Source organism: Miniopterus natalensis, chromosome 18 (assembly GCF_054644295.1).
Source record: "Miniopterus natalensis isolate mMinNat1 chromosome 18, mMinNat1.hap1, whole genome shotgun sequence".
NCBI classification, from domain to species: Eukaryota; Metazoa; Chordata; class Mammalia; order Chiroptera; family Miniopteridae; genus Miniopterus; species Miniopterus natalensis.
In genome coordinates this window covers 41,331,494-41,351,299 of record NC_142098.1, presented here as the reverse complement: position 1 = coordinate 41,351,299, position 19,806 = coordinate 41,331,494, and the positions used below count along the sequence as shown (strand labels likewise).

General features: G+C 55.6%; 2 protein-coding genes across 6 annotated transcripts; both read left to right on the top strand.

Moving 5' to 3' along the window:
* The first annotated feature begins 407 nt into the window (after positions 1-407).
* ZNF444 (zinc finger protein 444) lies at positions 408-7,323 on the top strand. Of its 5 annotated transcripts, XM_087826986.1 has the most exons (5): positions 1,798-2,065; positions 2,208-2,359; positions 2,982-3,327; positions 4,834-4,918; positions 6,655-7,323. In XM_087826986.1, exons 3-5 carry the CDS (start codon positions 3,016-3,018, stop codon positions 7,260-7,262), a joined length of 1,005 nt encoding a protein of 334 aa, XP_087683112.1. In that variant the 5' UTR covers positions 1,798-2,065; positions 2,208-2,359; positions 2,982-3,015; the 3' UTR covers positions 7,263-7,323. The 5 variants fall into 5 exon arrangements, with proteins under 5 accessions (XP_087683115.1, XP_087683113.1, XP_087683112.1 ...); XM_087826989.1 differs by lacking the exons at positions 1,798-2,065; positions 2,208-2,359 and adding an exon at positions 408-470; XM_087826987.1 differs by lacking the exons at positions 1,798-2,065; positions 2,208-2,359 and adding an exon at positions 1,011-1,174.
* A 6,400-nt stretch (positions 7,324-13,723) lies between these two features.
* On the top strand, positions 13,724-17,361 carry ZSCAN5B (zinc finger and SCAN domain containing 5B). The gene is made up of 4 exons (XM_016222228.2): positions 13,724-14,299; positions 14,854-15,090; positions 16,166-16,316; positions 16,574-17,361. Exons 1-4 carry the CDS (start codon positions 13,928-13,930, stop codon positions 17,359-17,361), a joined length of 1,548 nt encoding a protein of 515 aa, XP_016077714.2. The 5' UTR covers positions 13,724-13,927.
* The last annotated feature ends 2,445 nt before the right edge of the window (positions 17,362-19,806 follow it).

Sequence of the window (19,806 nt, the reverse complement as noted above, 5' to 3'; positions counted from 1 at the left end):
GCTTCCCGTCTGCATGTCTGCGCATGCTCAGTTTCTGCTCGGGGGCAGGGGGGGAGCAATGGGAAGCCCTGCTTGCATTCTGGGAAATGTAGTCCAGTGCCTGGCGCGCTAGGAAAGGCCATTTTTGCGATAAACCAATAGGCCGCGGGCAGAGCTCGGTGCATCTTGGGAAGTGTAGTTCTGGCGCAGGCGGAGCCTTTTGGGGACGGGCGTGCGCGGGTCTCCAAGAGGAGAGCCAATGGGAAGCCGCCCTCGTCGCGCGGCTCCCTGGGAAATGTAGTGCCGATGAGGCCCGCGGGGTTGAGAGCGGTGCGTCAGGCCGGAAGGACGCCTCGGTCTCCGGGAGTGTGGGTGGGAGGGGCCACTGAGGAGCTTGGCGCAAAGCCTGCCGGGGCATGGAGTCCCGGTGAGCGTTGTGCGCATGTGCGGGGAGGCGAGGGGCTTGGGGGGGCCTCGCCTGCGAGAGTGAGGTGAGTGAGGGGAGAATGAGGGAGGGGTCGGGGGATGGCTGGAGCTGTGGGGTGGGGGCCTGGAGGCCGGTGGAGGGAGGGGTGGGAGCGTCGGGGGGAGGGGATGAAAAGGGGGTCGGGGGGCCGGGGGGGAGGGCGAGCGGGAGGGGAGGGCGGGGGAGGGGAGGGGTGCGGGCCCCGGGGGCGGGGGTCGCCGGGAAGAGTTGGCAACTGAGGGAGGGGAGTTGGGGAGGGCCTAGGACGGGGGGAGGGCTACAGCTGGGGTGGGATCCGCGCCCTAAGGGGGAGCCTGGGTTCTCTGGGCCCTTGGGAAAGGTTTGGGGGCAGGGGCTTTAGGTGGGGTGCAGGTGGTTCCTTTTGTGCGCCCTGTCCACACCCTTGTCAGTTGTGAGATTCCCGAGGATTTCTTGCCTAGTTTTCTTTCTGGATGGAGAGGGCGTCTTTTGGGGTCCCCCCTAGCTTGTTGCTGGGGGTTGAATCCATTACTAGGAGGGTGCTGTGTTTGCTGTGATCGCCTGAGGCGGCCCCGGCCCCCCCCCCCCCCCCCGCCAGGTCAGCTCCACTCACCCTCTTTTATTTCCCCTGCAGCTAGATTTCAAAGGCTGCAGAGGCAGGTGCCTGGGTTGCAGCCTGATTCCCGGGCGGGCCCGTGTCACATCCATGTTTCTCTCTCTGAAAAAGCAAATGGGAAAGAAATGTCCTCGGTGAGGATTTTTAAAAGTAACAGCCCGGCCGGCGTGGCTCAGCGGTGGAGCATCGACCTCGGATCCCGGAGATCGGCGTTCGATTCCCCGTCGGGGCACAGGCCCGGTGTCCAGCTGGATCCCCAGTCGGGGGCGTGCAGGAGGCAGCCGATCAATGACTCTCCTCATTGATGTTTCTCTCTCTCTCTCTCTCCCTTCCTCTCTCGGAAATCAATAAAGACGTAGTTAAAACAAATTTTTTTTGATTAGTAAAGAATGAACCAATGAATGCATGAATAAGCGGAACAGCAAGTTGATGTTGCTCTCTCTCTCTTCCTCCCTCTCTCCCTTCCTCCCTCTAAAGTCTGTAAATTAAAAAAGAAAAGAAATTGAAGCTCTAAGGAAATGAGGGTGCTGAGGATCCTCAACCGGAGGTAGTTACTTATATTACTGAGACTTTGTGAGTTGGGGGCGGGGGGTGCTGCTAGTAACAAAACAAATTCATACATTTAATTAAAAATTAAATTTAAAGATTATTTATTTTAGAGAGAGAGAAATTGATTTGTTGTTCCACTTACTGATGCAGCCATTGCTTTATTCTGTTTTTTTAATATGTCTTTATTGATTTCAGAGAGAGGAAGGCAGAGGGAGAGAGAGAGAAATGTCATTGATGAGAGAGCCATTGATCAGCTGCTTTCTGCACTCCCCGCACTGGGGATCGAGCCCGAAACCCAGGCATGTGCCCTGACGGGGAATCGAACCTCCATCTCCTGGATCCTATGCTGATGCTCAACCACTGAGCCATGCCCAGGCGGGCACATTGGTTGGTTCTTGTATGTGCCCTGACCAGAGACTGAATACACAGCCTTGGCACGTTGGGACAACAGCTTGAGTTTTTACTGCAATTCTTAGGTTAGTGTGATTTTAGACCCAGGAATGGAGGCGCGGTGTGTCAAAGGTGCTGGTTACCTTGTCCAAGGACAACTAGCTGGTTGGTGGCAGGGCTGAGATTTGCTTCGGAGCCCTCAAGCTCTGAGTCAATATTTGTCCCCAGGGTACATGTGGCAATATCTGGAGGCATGTTTGGTTGTCACAGCTGGGGAGATACTACTGGCATCTAGTGCAAGAAGTTCAACATTTTCTGTGGCAAAGGATTATACAGCCCAGTGTCCATCAGTGTGGCGGTTAGAAACCTGGAGAAGACAGGTATTCACTGAATGCTGACTCAGTGCCTCCCACTTCCAGAACCCCTTGTGGGGTAGGAGCCACGATTAGTCCTCTGTTACAGGTGGAGAAATTAAGCCCAGAGAGGACAAGGCATATGACCAAGGTCACACAGCGGGTCAGTGGCAGAACTGAAAACTGGAGCCAGGCAGCCCAGCGCCAGAGCCCATCTCCTCACCTCTTAATAAACCCAGCCTGGGTTACTTATTTTTAAAAATGTTTAAAATTGATTTTTAGAGGGAGGAGAGGGAGATAGAGAAACATCAGTGTGAGAGTGAAGCATTGATTGGTTTCCTCCTACACACCCCGTACTGGGGATCAAACCCAAAACCCAGGCATGTGCCCTGACTGGGAATCGAACCTGCAACCTTTCAGTGCTGCGGTCAACACCCAACCAATGGAGCCACACAGACCAGCACAGCGCTTTGTTTTATTGGGGGCATGGGGAACTAAGGCAGAGTTGACATCAATTGCTCCAGGTCACACTGCTCCTAAGAGGGGACACTGGGGTATGCACCAGCACCCCTGCCCCTCACTGTGGGAGGCAGCAAGTTCTGGAAACACTGGGCTGGGCTCTCAACGTGCTGGACGTCTCACCCCACAGGTGCTGCCGTCCCCATCAGGGCTCTTAGGCCCCCATGGAAGTCCTTTCCCCGCTGCCCGTGAAGCAGGAGGGCCAGACCCCTGAGGGCCTGGCCCTGGACTCACCATGGCACCGTTTCCGCCACTTCCACCTGGGGGACGCCCCGGGCCCCAGAGAGGCACTGGGCCTGCTGCGCGCCCTGTGCCGGGACTGGCTGCAGCCCGAGGTACGCACCAAGGAGCAGATGCTGGAACTGCTGGTGCTGGAGCAGTTCCTGAGTGCCTTCCCCGCTGACATCCAGGCCTGGGTGTGCAGCCGGCGGCCCCAGAGTGGAGAGGAGGCCCTGGCCCTGCTGGAGGAGCTCTGGGTGAGCATGCAGGAGGCGCCCCCACCCCCCAATCCCTGAGCAGCCTTGTGGTCGGAGACTGGCTGCCCCTCCAGCCTTACTGTCTGCCCGGTCCTTGCCCTGTGGGAGTCTCTTCCACATGTGAGCAGACAGACCAAACATGTTCAAGGGTGTGACAGTAGGGATGCTGTCAGTGGGAGCCTCAGGCTGGCAGGACAGTTTATCTTTAAATACGTTTTATTGATTTTAGAGAGGAAGGGAGAGGGAGAGAGATAGAAACATCAATGTGAGAGCACAACATAGATTAGCTGCCTCCTGCACTCCCCCTCCTGGGCATTGAGCTTGCAACCCGGGCATGTGCCCTGACCCGCCACCTCCCCAGGTAGATGGTGAAAGGGCTGGGAAAGGGTGTTCCAGGCAAAAGAGTGGAGACCCAAGAGAGCTTGGCACCTGGGACACACATGCTGAATACTGTGGCAGGGACTTAGAGTTCCAGGTGGGGACCCCACCAGAGGTGGGGCCAGAGGGGGTGTCAGGGGCCAGGGCACCCAGGCCTCACGGGCTACTGCAGAACCAGTGGGCCCCTAACACCCTGGGCTGCACGAGTAGTCAGGAATCGATTTACAGAAAGGTGACCACGCGTTACCCACCCTGCTGCCTCCCTGACAACAGGCATTTATCTGTATGTTCCAAGCAAGGTGCTGCTATGGAAGGCTGGAGGCTTCCTGCTGAGTCCTCTCACCACCTGAGAGAGTTAGGCAACGCTGATTTTCACCCTAACGACTGCTTTAGCCCGAAAGCATTGGAAATAAGTAAAATGTGAGGGAGCGAGTTGGATGCGGACGACTTCTGCATCAGCCCCTCATTGGCACCAGGAGGATCCTGACCTTTTCCTCGGCGACAAAGGTTTGAGGAACCAGGACAAGAGCAAGAAAGAACCAAATATTGACCCTCTGCAGCTTTGTCCGAAACCTTCCTTCCTCCTGGCTGGTGCCGTCCTGCTCAGAGCTGGGCACTGTGTGAGCTGGGGGAGATCCTGTTCTGAGTTAACTTTATTTTTTCCTGAGTTTAAAGTGGCTTGTGTTTTTCTTCCTGAATTTTGTCACAAGAGTTTGCAAAGGGTGGTAAGAAGCTACAACAATATTCAGAGCAGGTGTATCTGTTACCTGTAGCTGTGTAGCAGGTCACCCCAAACTTAATAGCTTAAAAATAAACATTTAGCATCTCATGCAATCTCGGTGGGTCAGGAACTTGCAGTGGGTCTGGTTTGGGGTCTCAGGAGGTTGCAGGTAAGATGTTAGCAGAGGCTTTTGTCACCTGAAGGTTAGCCCAGGGCTGGAGGAGGCGAGGCAGCTCCCTCATGTGGGCCTTGCCTGGGGTGGCTGAGTGTCCCCCAGCGTGGCAGCTGGCTTCCCCCAGAGTGGGTGATGGGCCTCGGTGAGTGGTTGAAGGTGATGGGGAGAGAGAGGGACAGAAATCCATGCCCTTCCTCAGGTGTCTCAATTCAGAATTGGTATCTCGTTTCAGGGACCAGCGATGAGGGCCCCTCGGGATGTGACAGAGGGCTCCGGGGTTGGCCTCCAGAAGGAAGATGGCCGCATGATTCCTCTAGGTGAGCAGCTGACCCCGTTCTTACACCGCTGGCTTCCTCCCCAGCCCAAGGTGGGCCTCAGCCTGCCCGCCACTCATTTCAGTGAGCATCCCTGGTGTCCTTGCTGTGGGCTCCAGGGGCTGGAGATGAATCAGTGGCCCTGCCCTGGAGGGCAAAGTGGGGGCGATGGGCAGGCTGGACCATGCCGCCGGTGACATGTGCACCAGGTGTAGCGAGCTGAAACCCCACCACAGCCCCTGAGATATGCACATTGCCCACGTTCTGTAGCTGCAGACATGGGTACAGAAATAAGGTTACTCACCTGAGACCAGGGGTTGGCAAAACCCAGAACACACTGGGCCGTCTGGCCTGGACCTTTGCACCCACACCCAACCTCTCAGCTAGTTGCATGGAGTCCCCGAGTCACATCTTGTTGGTTGTGATTGAGCCATGCTCGTCCCAATCCGTGCACTATGGTCAGGGGTGCAGCACCCCATCCGGAGAGCCCAGGCCTGGCGCACATACCTGCCCACGGGGCTGGGGCTTGAGCTAGAGCCAGCTCTGTCCAGACCACATGTGTGACAGTGAGAAAGGGAGGTCAGGTGGGACATCAGCACAGGCAGACAGTGATTCTGGGCCGGTGCAGAACCAAGTGCCAGGCGGCCAGGTGCAGCCATTCAGGTGGGAGACAGCTGAGGCCGAAACAAGCGGCTGAGGGTCACCCCAAGGTCGAAGGTGGAGGCAGCAGGATGGAGTCCATGAGGAGGGGGAGACCTGGGGGGGAGGGGTCACAGTGAGGACAGGGGACTGGGGTGGATGGGGTCACATTGAGGACAGCGACAGGTGGTTCTTGGCAGTCCTTAGTCCCAGGGAAAACTGATGGAGGTGGACAGACTGTAAGGTGTAAGGGTGCTGTGGTCCTGGGGGGAGAGCAGAGAGGGTGGGAATTCAGGGCCCTTCCTGCAGTAGGACGGGGCTGGGAGGGCCACAGGAAGAGGCCTCTGAGCTCAGTGCCCTCCTCTGCTCCCCTGTATCGGGGACAGTAGTGACCTGCTCCTGCTGGGATGTGTGAGGGTGAAGTGAGACTGCAGGTGAAGGCTCAGCCCCGCCCCAGCACACACGCAGAGAGCAGATCTTAGCAATTATTTTATCAGCCTGTGCTCCTGGAGAAAACACGGGTTGTGTGTGTCTCTGTGGAGTCCCCAGACCAATTTGAAAACCCAGAGAAAGGGAATGTGTGGTTCATACCCGAGCCACCCTCCCATTTGTCACCCGGGTAGCCGGTCAGAGGCTTCCCAGCCCCTTGTGCATCACCCACCCATCAGCCGACCTCTCTCATCCCTTCACCTGGCCCCTCTGGCCTCCCCAGCACCCGTCTGTCCACCCCTTCACCTACCCACCTGTCCACCTGCCCGCTGGTCATCCACCCATCCATCCTCAGACTTTTACTCACCCATTTTCTCCCCCATGGGCCCATCCAAGTGCTGATCTGCCGTCTGTCCATCAGTTCGCCCTTCCCCAGTCTCTTCTGTGCCCTGTACCACTTCCCACCCACACACCCATTTGTGCTGTGGGCATTTCCTCTGCAGCAGGCGCTGCTGTGAGGTCGCAGCGGTGAGTGAGGAGCCCGTGCCCACCACCGTCCCCAGCGCTGCCCTTCCTACCCACACGGCCGGTATCCCCGGCCCACCCCAGGCTGGCTGTGCCCGCCCCGCCTTGCGCAGAGCCTTCGCCCTGACTGCGCCTTTGCCCAGCAGGAGACCCGGTCCCAGGGGTTGAGGAGCTGGCCGCAGGGGACGCCCAGGCCACGCGCCCCTACAAGCAGGAGCCAGGCAGCCCCCCGCTGGCCCCGCCGGCCCTGCCCGCGCCCGACCTGCCCGCCTTCCTGGCCACGGCGGGCACCGTGTCCTGCCCCGAGTGCGGCAAGTCCTCCCTGAAGCCGGCACACCTGCTGCGCCACCGGCAGAGCCACTCGGGCGAGAAGCCGCACGCCTGCCCCGAGTGCGGCAAGGCCTTCCGGCGCAAGGAGCACCTGCGGCGCCACCGCGGCACGCACCCCGGCAGCCCCGGGCCGCACCCCGGCAGCCCCGGGCCCGCCCTGCGCCCGCTGCCCGCCCGCGAGAAGCCGCACGCCTGCTGCGAGTGCGGCAAGACCTTCTACTGGCGCGAGCACCTGGTGCGCCACCGCAAGACGCACTCGGGCGCGCGGCCGTTCGCCTGCTGGGAGTGCGGCAAGGGCTTCGGGCGCCGCGAGCACGTGCTGCGCCACCAGCGCATCCACGGCCGCGCGGCGGGCGCGGGCACAGCCGCTGCGCCGGGCCCCGAGGGCGGGGGGCCCTCCTTCCCGCCGTGGCCCTTGGGGTAGCCGCCTGCCACCCACCCTGGTGCTGCCCGCTGCGTCCTCTAGCCCCTCCTGTCCCGCAGCCCACCCCCAGGACCCACCCCTCTCCCCGCCTCTCCTCCCGAGTCTAAACTGTCAGATGCCCTAACGTTCTCGGTTCCTTCCCAGCTTTTTCTGCCCCAAACCTCACTTCCCTGCTCCAGTCTCCCCTCCGCCCACCCTTTTTTACCCCCCAGGCCGCCCCACCCTATGAAAGGTGCCTCCCCATTCTACCCTCTTCTCTCCGCCCACCCTATACCCTGGGGGAGGGCAGCAAGGTGGGCCAGGGGCCCAAGAGAGGAGCCCAGGGCCGGAGCAGCAGGTGGGCCCTTGGTCGGGAGGAGGCTGAAGGCAGGGGACTGGGTCTTGAACCTGGGAGAGCACCCGCAGGACAGATTGGAGGACAGGGGCGGGGCCTGGCAGTGGGCTCCGTGGTCCGGCTTCTCTCTGCCACCCAGGAAGCTGGGAGATGGACAGAGATGCCGCTCTGGGAAGCGCATGGAGACAATTCACCAGCATCTGCAGAGCAATAAAGTCACTGATGAGGTGTGCAGCCGCAGTCCCAGGTTCTGTGGTAGGCGCTTCTCCCGCCGCTGTGTCTGTGTCTGGGGAGAGGGTCGCTGGGGGGAGGCCTGGGAGTCTGGGCTCAGCCCTAGGGTAGCGCTGGGGGGGGGGGGGGGGCACGGAAGGAGGTGAGTCTCGGCCTTTGTGAGTGTAATTTTATGTTTGGCCTGGTGGGAAGGCATTGGAAGGTTTCGGGCAGGAGTTCCATTGTCCGATTCATACTTTAAAATCGATTTTAGCTGCTGAGCGGGAAACGGGGAATGAGATGCAGGTGAGCGGAGTCCGTTCAGGGAAGAGCCGGGAGCCGGCGGCTGTGGGGAGGCTGACGGTCAGCAAACCGGCTCCGAGTCCAGATGCCTGGGTTTCAAGGTCGTTGCCTGCTAGCTGTGCAGCCTTGGGAAGGTGACTTGACCTCTCCGAGCCTCCGTGTTTGTTGAGGGCTCAGTGAGCCCCATTCCCTGCCTCGCGGGGTGCGGGAGGGTCCGGTGAGGCCCGCGTGCTGACGGTGCTGCAGGGGAAGTCCCTACCCCGTGCCAGCGGCGCCCACCTTCTGCCACACCCACCGGCGCGAGGACGCGGGGCCCGGCCAGGAGCCTGCGGTCTCCCTCTGCCCCGGGTGGGCGCCCAGAAAAGCCCTTCACGGGGAGCGGGGCTGCGCACGTGCAGGTGCGGGGAAGAGGGGGCCGCAGACGACGGGAAGCGGCCGGGATCTCGGGGCCTGCAGCTCTGCGCAGAAATGAGGAAACCCTGTGGGTCGGTAGGGGACCCCCGGGAAGCAAAGGGCAGAGCCAGCAGGGCGTGCCCCCCTTCACTCTGGTTCCTTCTGAGAAGGAGGGAGAGACACAGATACACCGAGAAACGCACAGCACAGGGAACAGAGTAGCATTGGGATGACTATGGAGGGGCTGGGGGGTCTGGGGGGGACTGGGAATATCAGGGGCTCCCTCCCTAAGGTACAGAAACGCCTGATCACGCTGCGCACCTGACACTCATATAATACGGTATGTCCACTGTCATCGAGAAATGAATTTCCAAAAATTAAAACGAGCAGCAGAGGGAGAGAGCGCCGCCCGCACAGACGCGTTGGATCTGTCCACCCGCCGGACACTGCGCCGTTCCAGCGGCTACGCAGGGGTCCGGTCCTGCTGTTGACCCCGAGGCTGGACCCCTCTGCCCTGGGGACCGTCCTGCGCCCTGTAGGAAGCCCCTGAGCTCCACCCACGAGACGCCAAATCGCAATAAGCAAAAAAAAAGTCTGCGGCGTGGGCGGGTGTCCCCAGGCGAGCACCGCGGGGCTGGAGACCAGCGGGGCCGCATCGCCGCCCTCGCCGAGCTTACTTTGCAGGGAGGGAAACTCCCACCCAACAAGGGAACCAATGAACAGGTGCTTCACGCGGGAGGGGAAACGGAGGCAGCGAGGCGGATGGGAAGACGCGAGAGACTCGCGCAGCTGCAGGGCCTCCCGGGAGAAACCGAGGCCCAAAGGTGCTGGGATACTGAGCCTATCCCCAGTAGGGGGCGCTCTCACACCCACGCTTCTCTCACTTCCCCCCTCTCTCAAAACAAACAAAAAACCAAACAAACAAATCAATCCAGAAAAAGATCCCACCAATATGTAAAACATTAAGCGGTTCTGTTGAATGGCTCGGTGGGAGGTTGCAGATAAAATTCCCGGAAGGGAATCCGCATATGGCGGGAACAGAATGAGTCCTGGTTGTTTGCAATAGCTCCTCCTAGCAAGAGCCCCCTCTGCTTCCTCCTGGCTCACCCCTGGTCCTGGTATCCCGTCTTCTCACCTGGCCAGGTAATATCTCTGAGACCCCCCCCATTCCACATCTCGGAGAGAATTGCGGAGGTGGGGGGTTCAGTCACCTGAGCGCACACACTGAATGCAGCCTATGAGTTGGACTGGATTTTCTCACAGCGGTCACCTACCAGATGGGGACAATGGAGTGTATCTAAGGCAGGATTTTCTTTTCTTTCTTTCTTTTTTTTTTTTTTTTAAGTGTTTTTATTGATTTCAGAGAGGAAGGGAGAGGGAGAGATAGAAACGTCAATATGATAGAATTTTCGATGGGCTGCCTCCTGCACGCCCCCTACTGGGGATCTAGTGCAACCCGGCATGTGCCCTGACTGGGAACCGAACCGTGACCTCCTGGTTCATGGGTCCACCCTCAACCACTGAGCCACGGGCGCTGGGCTAAGGCAGGATTTTCAACGTCGGCAGTGTTGACATTTGGGGCATTCCGTGCTGTGGGGGCGTCCCGTGCATTGCGGGGTGTTTAGCATCATCTCTGGCCTCCCTCCACTAGATGGCAGGAGACCCTCCAAGCTGTGACAACCCCAAATGTCTCCAGACATTGTCAGATGTCCCCAGGGAAGCAAAATTGCCCCTCAGTGAGGGCCACTAAGTACAGGCTGATGGGTGTGGCTCAGAGGTTAAAGTGGGTTTTGGCTTGGATGCCCCGTCAAGGGCCTGTACCTGGGTTTGCAGGTTCCATCCACAGCCCCGCTCCAGGTGCATGCGGGAGGCAACCAATCCACTTGTCTCTTTCCCATCGATGTTTCTCTCTCTTCTCCCTACCCCCCTTCCTTTCCACTTTTTCTGAAAATCAATGGAAAAAATACCCTCTGTTGAGGATTGAACACAAAAAAGGAAAGAAACCCCACCAAGGTCGGTGTAGACCCTCAGCCTATCTATAAACCACTTTTTCCAACCCTGGTGGGTGGGGTGAGACACAGAGTGGTGTCTGTGTCCTTTATCCTGGTTTCTGTTATTTTTCTATTTTTTTAATTTTTAGTTTTAATTGTTTTCTCTGTTTTTAGAAAAGGGTCAGTTGACTAATAGGAAACTAGTGACTTAATCTGTTTTGAGCAATGCTTTAATGTATTGATTTCAAGATACTAAAAAATAGTAAAGAAATGTTTTTATTTTATCTTTTTATTTTTTTAAATTTATTTTTATTGTTGGAGGTATTACAGATGTTCCCTTTTTCCCCCCATTGGTCCTCTCCCTCCTGCACCCCTCCCCCCAGGCTTTCACTCTACTATTGTCTGTGTCCCGCGGGTTATGCACACATGCACATAAATTCTTATGTTAATCTCTCCCCACCCACCCACCCATGGCTCCTCTCTGAGATTCCTTAGTCTGTCCTGTGCTTCTGTTTCTCTGGATCTATTTTGTTCATTGGTTTGTTTTGCTCATTACGTTCCAGGTGAGTGATATCATGTGATACTTGTCTTTCTCTCACTGGCTTATTTCACTCAGCATAATAGTCTCCAGGTCCCACTATGCTGTCCCAAAGGGTAAGGGTCCTTCTTTTTCACAGCTGCATAGTATTCCACAGTGTAAACGTCCGTGAAGATGCTTGATATGATTTCAGTCTTCTTGAACTTGTAGAGACTTGTTTTATGTCCTAACATGTGGTCTATCTTTGTCCCATGTGCACCTGAGAAGAATGCATATTCTGCAGCTTTGGAGTGAAATGTTCTGTAAATGTCAATTAAACCCATCTGATCTAGTGTGTCATTTAGAGTCACTGTTTCCTTGTTCTTTGTCAGGAAGATCTATCCAGTAAAGTCATTGGGGCATTAAAGTCCCTACGATGACTGTATTGCTGACGATATCTCCTTTAAAGGCCTCCAGAAGTTTGTGTGTTTTTCCAGCCTGCAGAGTCTTTTGTTCTGAGGTGGGTCTCTTGCAGACAGCATGTATTTGGGTCTTGTTCTCTTATCCATTCAGCTACCCTACGCCTTTGATTGGAGCATTTAATGCATTTATATGTAAGGTTATTATTGATAGGTCCTTATCTATTGGCATTTTATTTCCTTATGCTTATGTTTCTCTTTCTGTTTCTACTTCGTATTGCAGCGCTCCCTTTAACATTTCCTGCAGTGCTGGTTGCTGGTGATAAACTCCTTTAGCCCTTTTTGTCTGGGAAGGTCTTTATTTCCCCACCTATTTTGAATGAAGGCCTTGCTGGATAGAGGAGTCTTGGTTTCAGTTCCTTGTTTTGCATTACCTTGAGTACTTCATGCCATCCCCTTCTGGCCTGTAGAGTTTCTGATGAGAAATCGTAAGGAAATGCTTTTTAAAAAGACTATGTCCTACGTGTGAATAATTACTTTCCTCTTGTTCAATACCCTGGCTTGCTGAATTGCTCTGAGGCCATCGTTTTCTCTGCTGGCCTCTATGGCCGCTCGTTTTCTGCCTGTCTTGCTCAGAAGTATGTTCTTCTCACACTTTGCCCTGTCATCTTATTTTAAATAAAATCATTTAAAAATCGTTTGCATTGAACAAAAACGTAGGTGACCCAAACTGGTTAAAAATTCTTTCATTATAATAAACAGCAGAAAAGATGTTTCTTTCTCTTTTCAATTTTTTAAATGATCTAATTCTAATTTTATTTTTTTATTATTTTTTATTGATTCTAGGGAGAGAGGGAAACAACTAATGGGCGGGGAATCCAACGGGAAAGCTGGGCATGTGCGCAGGCCGGAGGGGGCTGCGACCCTCCGGGACCCTTGGTACGCAGGGCGGGGGGTGGGGGGGGGCGGCCAGGGCGGGGGGGTGTCTGAAGCCTCCGAAAGCGGGCACCTGCCGCCTCCCACTAGGCCAGGCCCCGGCTGGGTCGCAGGTAAGTTTTTCTCTTCCTGCCGTTTAACCTGCCGGGTCCTCCACCCGGGACCATGCCACGGTCTTAGGCCAATTACTGGGCTGACTACGAACAGGAAGGGAGGCCGCGCGGGGGTCGGGGTGGGGCCAAGAGGGGGCGGGGCGGAGAGGGGCGGGGCTGGGGAGGGGTGGGTGGGGCAGGGAAAGGGGCGGAGCGAGCCAACGGAGGGCGGGGCGAAGGAGGGGGCGGGGCGAGGCCACCTATATAGACAGAGACCTGTGGGCTCCAGGCACCCAGTTCTCCGGTCGGAGCCCCGGGAACCTGCGAGTCAGCGGCGCGCAGGCGGTAAGTGAGGCTGCGGGAGTCCGAGGGCCCGGGCGCCGGGAAATGGGGACGGGAATTTTGGGAGTGAGGATGCGCGGAGGCTGGTTTCAGAAAGATTCGGGTCCACGTTCGCTGTGCATTTCTGGGATCCTGTGAAAACAAGGGACCCCCCTCTGTACCCCATACACTTGGACTCCTTGTATAACGCGCGGTTAATGCACACGTGGTGTGGTTTATATTTTAAACCAGGCGTGTTCAGTCCCCGCACTGTTGCATTTTTGGCGGGATCCATTTTTATTTTTATTTCTTTGGGGGGGAGGGGGCTGTCCTGTGTATCCCAGGGTGTTCCGCAGAGCTTCCCTCCTCCCTCCCCCACGCCCAGTTGTGACAACCAAAAATGTCTTCAGACATCGTCGAATGTGTCCGGGGCTGGGGGAGGGGCCCCTGCAGGAGAAGCACTGCTTTAGGCATTGACCGCTCGGAGCAATAAGGATGCGCCAGCCTGGCCCGTGTGGCACAGTTGGTTGGGCCTCATGCGGTGCACGGTGCATGAGGCCCGGTTGGATTCCACGCCAGGCACGTGCCCGGGATGCAGGCTCGATCCCCAGTGGGGGTGCACTGGAGGAAGCGGATCCCCAGTAGGGGGCGCGCGGGAGGCAGCGGATGCCCAGTAGGGGGCGCGCGGGAGGCAGCGGATGCCCAGTAGGGGGCGCGCGGGAGGCAGCGGATGCCCAGTAGGGGGCGCGCGGGAGGCAGCGGATGCCCAGTAGGGGGCGCGCGGGAGGCAGCGGATGCCCAGTAGGGGGCGCGCGGGAGGCAGCGGATGCCCAGTAGGGGGCGCGGCGGAGGCAGCTGATCCCCAGTAGGGGGCGCGCGGGAGGCAGCGGATGCCCAGTAGGGGGCGCGCAGGAGGCAGAGGGTCCCCAGTAATCCTTGTATCTATGAGTCTGTCTGTTTTGGGACCAGTTAGTGGTGTCTAGCATTGTGGGGAGGGAAGGGTGAATGGACAGGTTAAACTCATGCCATTCTCTCCTCTCTACCCCCCAGAATTCTGCATCTATTACAGAGTAAATTCCTCCTTTAGCTATTAGCTGCTGACTTCAAGAAGAGTTTGCTCCAGTCATATCGGAGAATTTTCCAGTGAATATGGCATCTTCAGGGGGTCATGGGAGATGCCAGGAAGGCCTGGGTTTGGAGCTGCCACGGCCTGTACCACCCCATGGAAACCTTACTGAAAGGCAAGCCTGGGACTCCGAGATGTGGCACGTGATCTTCAGGGGCTTCAGCAGCTCGGGGAAATCGGACCCGGTCCGGGACCTTCGGAGACTGTCCGAGCTCTGCTATCTGTGGCTGAGGCCAGACTTGCACACCAAGGAGCAGATCTTGGATAAGCTGGTGCTGGAGCAGTTTATGATCTCTATGCCCCCGGAGCTTCAGGTCTTGGTCAAGGAGAGGAGTGTGGAGAGCTGCAAAGACCTGGAGGACATGCTGAGAAATAACGAGAAACCCAAGAGATGGGTGAATAGGGCCCTGGTGATGGGCGTGGGGAAGGGAGGGCAGGCAAATGTACACATTAGCATTCCTCTGAGGGACACCTGCAGACATTTGCTCTCCTGTCCCCAGACTCACTTTCCCAATGACCTCAGAATAATGAATCAGTTCTGCTTTACTGGGGAGGAAACTGAGGCAGGGACAGGGTGGGGTGATGGCACCTTTTACCCCAGGGAGTCCTTTACAAATGTTGGGGCATGTTTTGGTTGCCACAACTTGGGAAGTTTCTATTTTATTTATCAATTTTTTTAGAGAGAGAGAGAAAGGGAGAGAGATGGATCTGTTGTCCACTTATGCATTCATTGATTGGTTCTTGTACATGCCCTGACCAGGGATCGAATCTGAAATCTTCGGGACCCTGGTGTATCTGGGGGACCCTCTAACCAACCGAGCTGCCTGCCCAGGAAGAGAGGTTGCTATTTTACACTAGTAGCCCCAGTGATGTCTGAGTGCTGGGCAGGATTCGCATGGGGAACAGGGTACGTCCCGGTTCTTGATCTTGTTTAATTTTCTCCCCACAGACCACAGTCAGCATGCAAGGACAGAAGTTCCTTATGCAAAATTCGGATGTCCAGATGGCCGAAGGGGAAGTCTGTGACATGGGCCACGTGAGGGACTTGTCCATGAAGTCCCAATCTTTGAAAAGAGAGACAGAGATACATCCCAAGGACAGCCAAGAGATGTATCCCGAGAACAGCCAGGAGGTCAACCAGGAGCCAGAGAATCAGCCAGGAATCAGTGACATGTCCAGGGGCCAGGTGAGTGTGTGATGCCCTGATCTCTGGGGACAGGAGGAAGAAGGTGCCCGAGGAAGCAGTGGGCATAGCTACTACGGTGATTGGGACATTTGACACGGGACAGAACTGGACCCATTAATGCATCCTAAGGGTGCATTAAATCCCTAGACATCTCTGAACCAATGTGGACAATAAAGATTCACCAACCTTTGTCTGCCCCCCACAGGCCAGTAAACTCAAAACTAATTTTCCTCAAAGGTATTCCATGACCTGATAATTGGCCTGAGGACCAGCTGTTGGAATATTGTCAATTCCTTACACTTAAAGGAGTGGTTTTCTCTGGGAGTCCTTTTGCCTCCCAGAAGACCGAGGCCAATGTCCAGAGACGCTGTTTGGTTGCCCAAGTGGGGGATGGGTGGGAGGAGCTACTGACATGCAGCGGGTAGAGACCAGGGCTGCTGTTTGTCATCCTAATTGCACAACAAAGACTAACCCTAACCCAAAATACCAAGAGTGATGACTCAGGACAGTGGGGGCAGGGAGCAGTTGAGATGACCTGGAGAGGTGCCCTTGGAGAACTAAGAGTAAAAACTGTCCCCTGGCCCGTATGGCTCAGTGGTTAGAGCGTCGTCCCAGGCACTGAGGGGTCTCGGGTTCGATTCCTGGTCAAGGGCACATACTTGGGTTGCAGGTTCAATCCCGGGCCCTGGTCAGGGCACATGCTGGAGGCAACCATTCAATGTATCTCTCTCACATCAATGTTTCTCTCTCTCTGTCTGTCTGTCTCCCTTCCACTCTCTCTAAAAACCAATGGAATAAAAGATCCTCGGGTGAAGATTTAAAAAAAAAAGTAAAAACTGCAATGTGTAGGCTTGATTGAAAGGTGTGGTGGGTACACATTAACAGTATACTTGGGGATCAGGGGGAATGGGGTGGGGTGGCCCCGTGGAAGTCTAGGCATTTCCACAAACCTGTGCCATTAGGAAAGTTGGGAGTCTCAGGTCAGGGAGATGGGTGAGGGGCGAAGAAAGGACAGACCTTTCCACGTCAGAATTTTTAGACATGTCCCTAATCACACTTGGTTGTCTGTTGTCAGGGACAAGAAGTCCTTCCCCCAGAGATCATTCCTGAAAACGGTGACCTGTGCGGTGTGAGAGCCACGCAGGTGCTGGCGATGGACCTGATGGGGGACGGGGAAGAGGCAACAGCAGTTACAGCTCTAGAGCCTCAGCTTCCAAGGGGGCCTGGTGAGCATGGAAATGGGGACCTCAGAGGAACTGGTGACATTTCCTGTGCTGGGTACCCAGCTGGGCGTCCAGTATAATCATCTGTCGGGGACAGTTGGCTCTCGATGCCAAGCCTTCTCCATCACCAACTTTTGGGTCTCTCAGGTTTGTTGGTTGACAGGAAAGTTGTCAACCAACATCCACATTGGTTCAAATGCATTCGGTAGTGTGGAAAATGCTCTTTTACTAAATGTCACGTGTCCAATCCCTTCTTTCAGAAGGTCCGGTGAGGACAGAGGGTGAGGAGAACCTCCAAGAAGGATTCGGCACTGAAAATGTGAATGCCCATGTGCCTTCCACCCACGTCTCCGAGACGGGTGTTTTGAGTCAACATCTGAAAAGAAGATATTCTCGGAATTCAAGAGGTCCCCCGAAAAGAACAAGGGGTGGCGACACCTCCGTTCCCCAAGGTGTGCCTCAAGAAGGAGCCATGGCCTTGGACGAAGGAAACTTCTTGAGACAACACAGGTCCAATTCAGTCAGTGCACAAAGCACCCTGGGGCCAGCTGGTCGCCCTGCTGGCCAAGAAGCCCACAGACAGGTGCAGCATGAATGTGGGGACTGCAAGAAGAGATTCGGGTACAGGTCTCAGCTGGAGCTTCACCAGAGAACACACACGGGAGAGAGGCCCTTTGGGTGCCAGGTCTGCCCCAAGAGATTCATTCAGTCTTCAGACCTCCAGGTCCACCTGCGCACCCACACGGGCGAGAGGCCCTACATCTGTACATACTGCAGGAAGGCTTTCGCCCACGACTCCACGCTGCGTGGCCACGAGAGGGTCCACACAAAGGAGAGGCCTTACCGATGCGACACCTGCCACAAGCATTTCAGCCACCGAGGAAACCTCAAGGTCCACCTGCGCACCCATTCTGGCCTGAGGCCCTACCTGTGCCTCGAGTGTAACCGGGCCTTCAGTCAGCTGGGGACTTATAAACGCCACCAGAAAACTCATTTCAGCGGGGCCCCCCGAAGATCCCACGTCCCTTCTGCCCAGGAAGGAGATTAACTAGCCGAATGCCATGTTGAGCGCTGATGGGGTTCTGTACGTTGGAATCAGGATCGTCGCGTAAGGGCGCATCTTCCCGACTGGTTTACGTTTTCTGCTTCCCGAGGACTTAACCATTTTCTTCATCGTAGGTTTTATTTCTGGTCTTCTGGGCCATTTAAAGTCTTTCAATGAAATGCAGTTGTTTTGGTTGTTTCAATAAATATTTCACAGTTCAACCGTTACCCTTGTTTGTCCTGCGTTCCCTTATTTCCCGGTGAAATGGGGCGATGCCAGAGGGGTGGCCAGGCTAACTTCAGAGCCCCAGTGAAGGGCGAATGTCAGATACACAGGGTTTTTTAGATGCAGATGCTCCGAATTATATTATCTGAAATTCACATTTCACTGAGCGTGTGTTGGGGGTGGGGGCATCTTTTAAACAGACATTCTGCCCTGGCCGGTGGCTCAGTTGGTTAGAGCACCATCCCAATACACCAAGGTTTCAGGTTCGATCCCTGGTCAGGGCACATACAAGAATCAACCAATGAGCCCTGGCCGGCTTGGCTCAGCGGCTAGAGCGTCAGCCCTTGGACTGAAGGGTCCCGGTCAAGGGCACGGACCTTGGTTGCAGGCTCGATTCCCTGGCCCCGGTCGGGGCATGTGCAGGAGGCAACCAATCGATGTTTCTCTCACATCCATGTTTCTCTCTCTCCTACCCACTCCCTCCCTCACTTCCACTGTCTTAGAAATCACTGGAAAAAATATCCTCCGATGAAAATTAACAACAAAAATAGAATTTAGGAGGAGGAGCAGTGGGTCACATGTGACAATTCAATCACTCCCTCCGCTCCAGCTGTCACACCCAGCCCGCTGCACCCACACAGCTGGGCCACTTGTTGGAAATTAAAACCTACCGAGACACAAACCCCAGGCGTGGGCCCCGCACTCGAGTTTACTCAGCCCTCCAGGTGCTCTTAATACTGAGATTCTCCAGCCACAGCCTCTCATCCCTGGTTCTTACACCTGGAGGCAGCTGAGTAGAGTTTTGCTTCATTTTAGTTTTATTTATTTATTATTTATTTTTACTCTCATCTGAGGATATTTTTTCCATTGTTTTTCAGAGAGAGTGGAAGGGAGCGGGGAGAGAGAGAGAAACATCGATGTGAGAGACACATCAATTGGTTGCCTCTCGCACGCACCCCGACCGGGGCCGGGGATCGAGCCTGCAACCCAGGTACGTGCCCTCGGCCAGAGCCGAACCTGGGACCCTGCAGTCCGAGGGTGGATGCTCTAACCACTGAGCAACAGCGGCCAGGGCAGGGCTGAACATTTTTAAACTGTTAAGTTGCAACTGTTGATTTTAGAGCTCATTTAAACAGTTATTACCGCAATTACCCACCAGGCAGCAGCAACGGCCTTCGAATAGGTGCCACTAGATGGTTTTAAACCAGTTGCTATTTCCTTTATAACTTTATTGACCTAGGGCTGCAGAGTGACAGAAAGTTATGACTGTGATAGCAATTTTCAAAACTTAGTGTGCACAGCTTTAGTAATTCTCTTATTTCTTCTTTTTATATACGTTTCACAGTTTCAAAAAAATTAAAAAATTCTTGTATTGTTGACACTGTTACACAGGTCGCCCCCTTGAGCACCTCCACCCAAGCGCTATTCCCGTGTGTAGACATAATATTCTCTCTAACTGTTCGTGGACATTTAAGTGGCAGAATGTGACCTTCGGTTGTGCACGGGATTCCCCGCGGGCGTGGGCGCGTGTCCCCCTCCCCCTGCACACTCGGGGGCTGCGCTGGGGCCCTGCAGGCGTCCGCCTCGTCGTTGGTTCTCACTTCAGTTCACGTGTGTGCATTTCTCTTCCATGTGAACGTTAGAATCTACCTAATAAATTCCACCAAAAGTCCCATTGGAATGTGGCTTTGATGACGTTTTCTTTACAACCACACCCCCAGGTGCTGACGCTGTGCCCACATGTGCCCTGAGCCCCATGAATTTTGAAGGAGTGAATGGATAACACCGTGGACATCGGAGGGCGAAGGCACGTCGTCCCTGAGGGAGAACAGGACAGACCTTTACCTGCTGCTTTGAAAGAAAGCAGGTCACTTAACCACAGAGACCAGTGGGGCACTTGCTTGGTGGGTACAGGTGTGTGCAGGTGTGTGCAGGTTTCTGCAGGTGTGTGCGAGTGTGTGCAGGTTTCTGCAGGTGTGTGCGGGTGTGTAGAGGTGTGTGCAGGTTTCTGCAGGCGTGTGCGGGTGTGTGCAGGTTTCTGCAGGTGTGTGCGGGTGTATACATGTGTGTGCAGGTTTCTGCAGGTGTGTGCGAGTGTGTGCAGGTTTCTGCAGGTGTGTGCGGGTGTGTAGAGGTGTGTTCAGGTTTCTGCAGGCGTGTGCGGGTGTGTGCAGGTTTCTGCAGGTGTGTGCGGGTGTGTAGAGGTGTGTGCAGGTTTCTGCA

Coding starts and splice junctions, on each gene's coding strand:
- ZNF444 (XM_087826989.1), top strand. CDS start 3,016: ATGGAAGTCCTTTCCCCGCTGCCCGTGAAGCAGGAGGGCCAGACCCCT. Junction 3,328..4,833: donor CCCTGCTGGAGGAGCTCTGG/GTGAGCATGCAG, acceptor ATCTCGTTTCAG/GGACCAGCGATGAGGGCCCC. Junction 4,919..6,654: donor TGGCCGCATGATTCCTCTAG/GTGAGCAGCTGA, acceptor TTTGCCCAGCAG/GAGACCCGGTCCCAGGGGTT.
- ZSCAN5B (XM_016222228.2), top strand. CDS start 13,928: ATGGCATCTTCAGGGGGTCATGGGAGATGCCAGGAAGGCCTGGGTTTG. Junction 14,300..14,853: donor ACGAGAAACCCAAGAGATGG/GTGAATAGGGCC, acceptor TTCTCCCCACAG/ACCACAGTCAGCATGCAAGG. Junction 15,091..16,165: donor GTGACATGTCCAGGGGCCAG/GTGAGTGTGTGA, acceptor GTCTGTTGTCAG/GGACAAGAAGTCCTTCCCCC.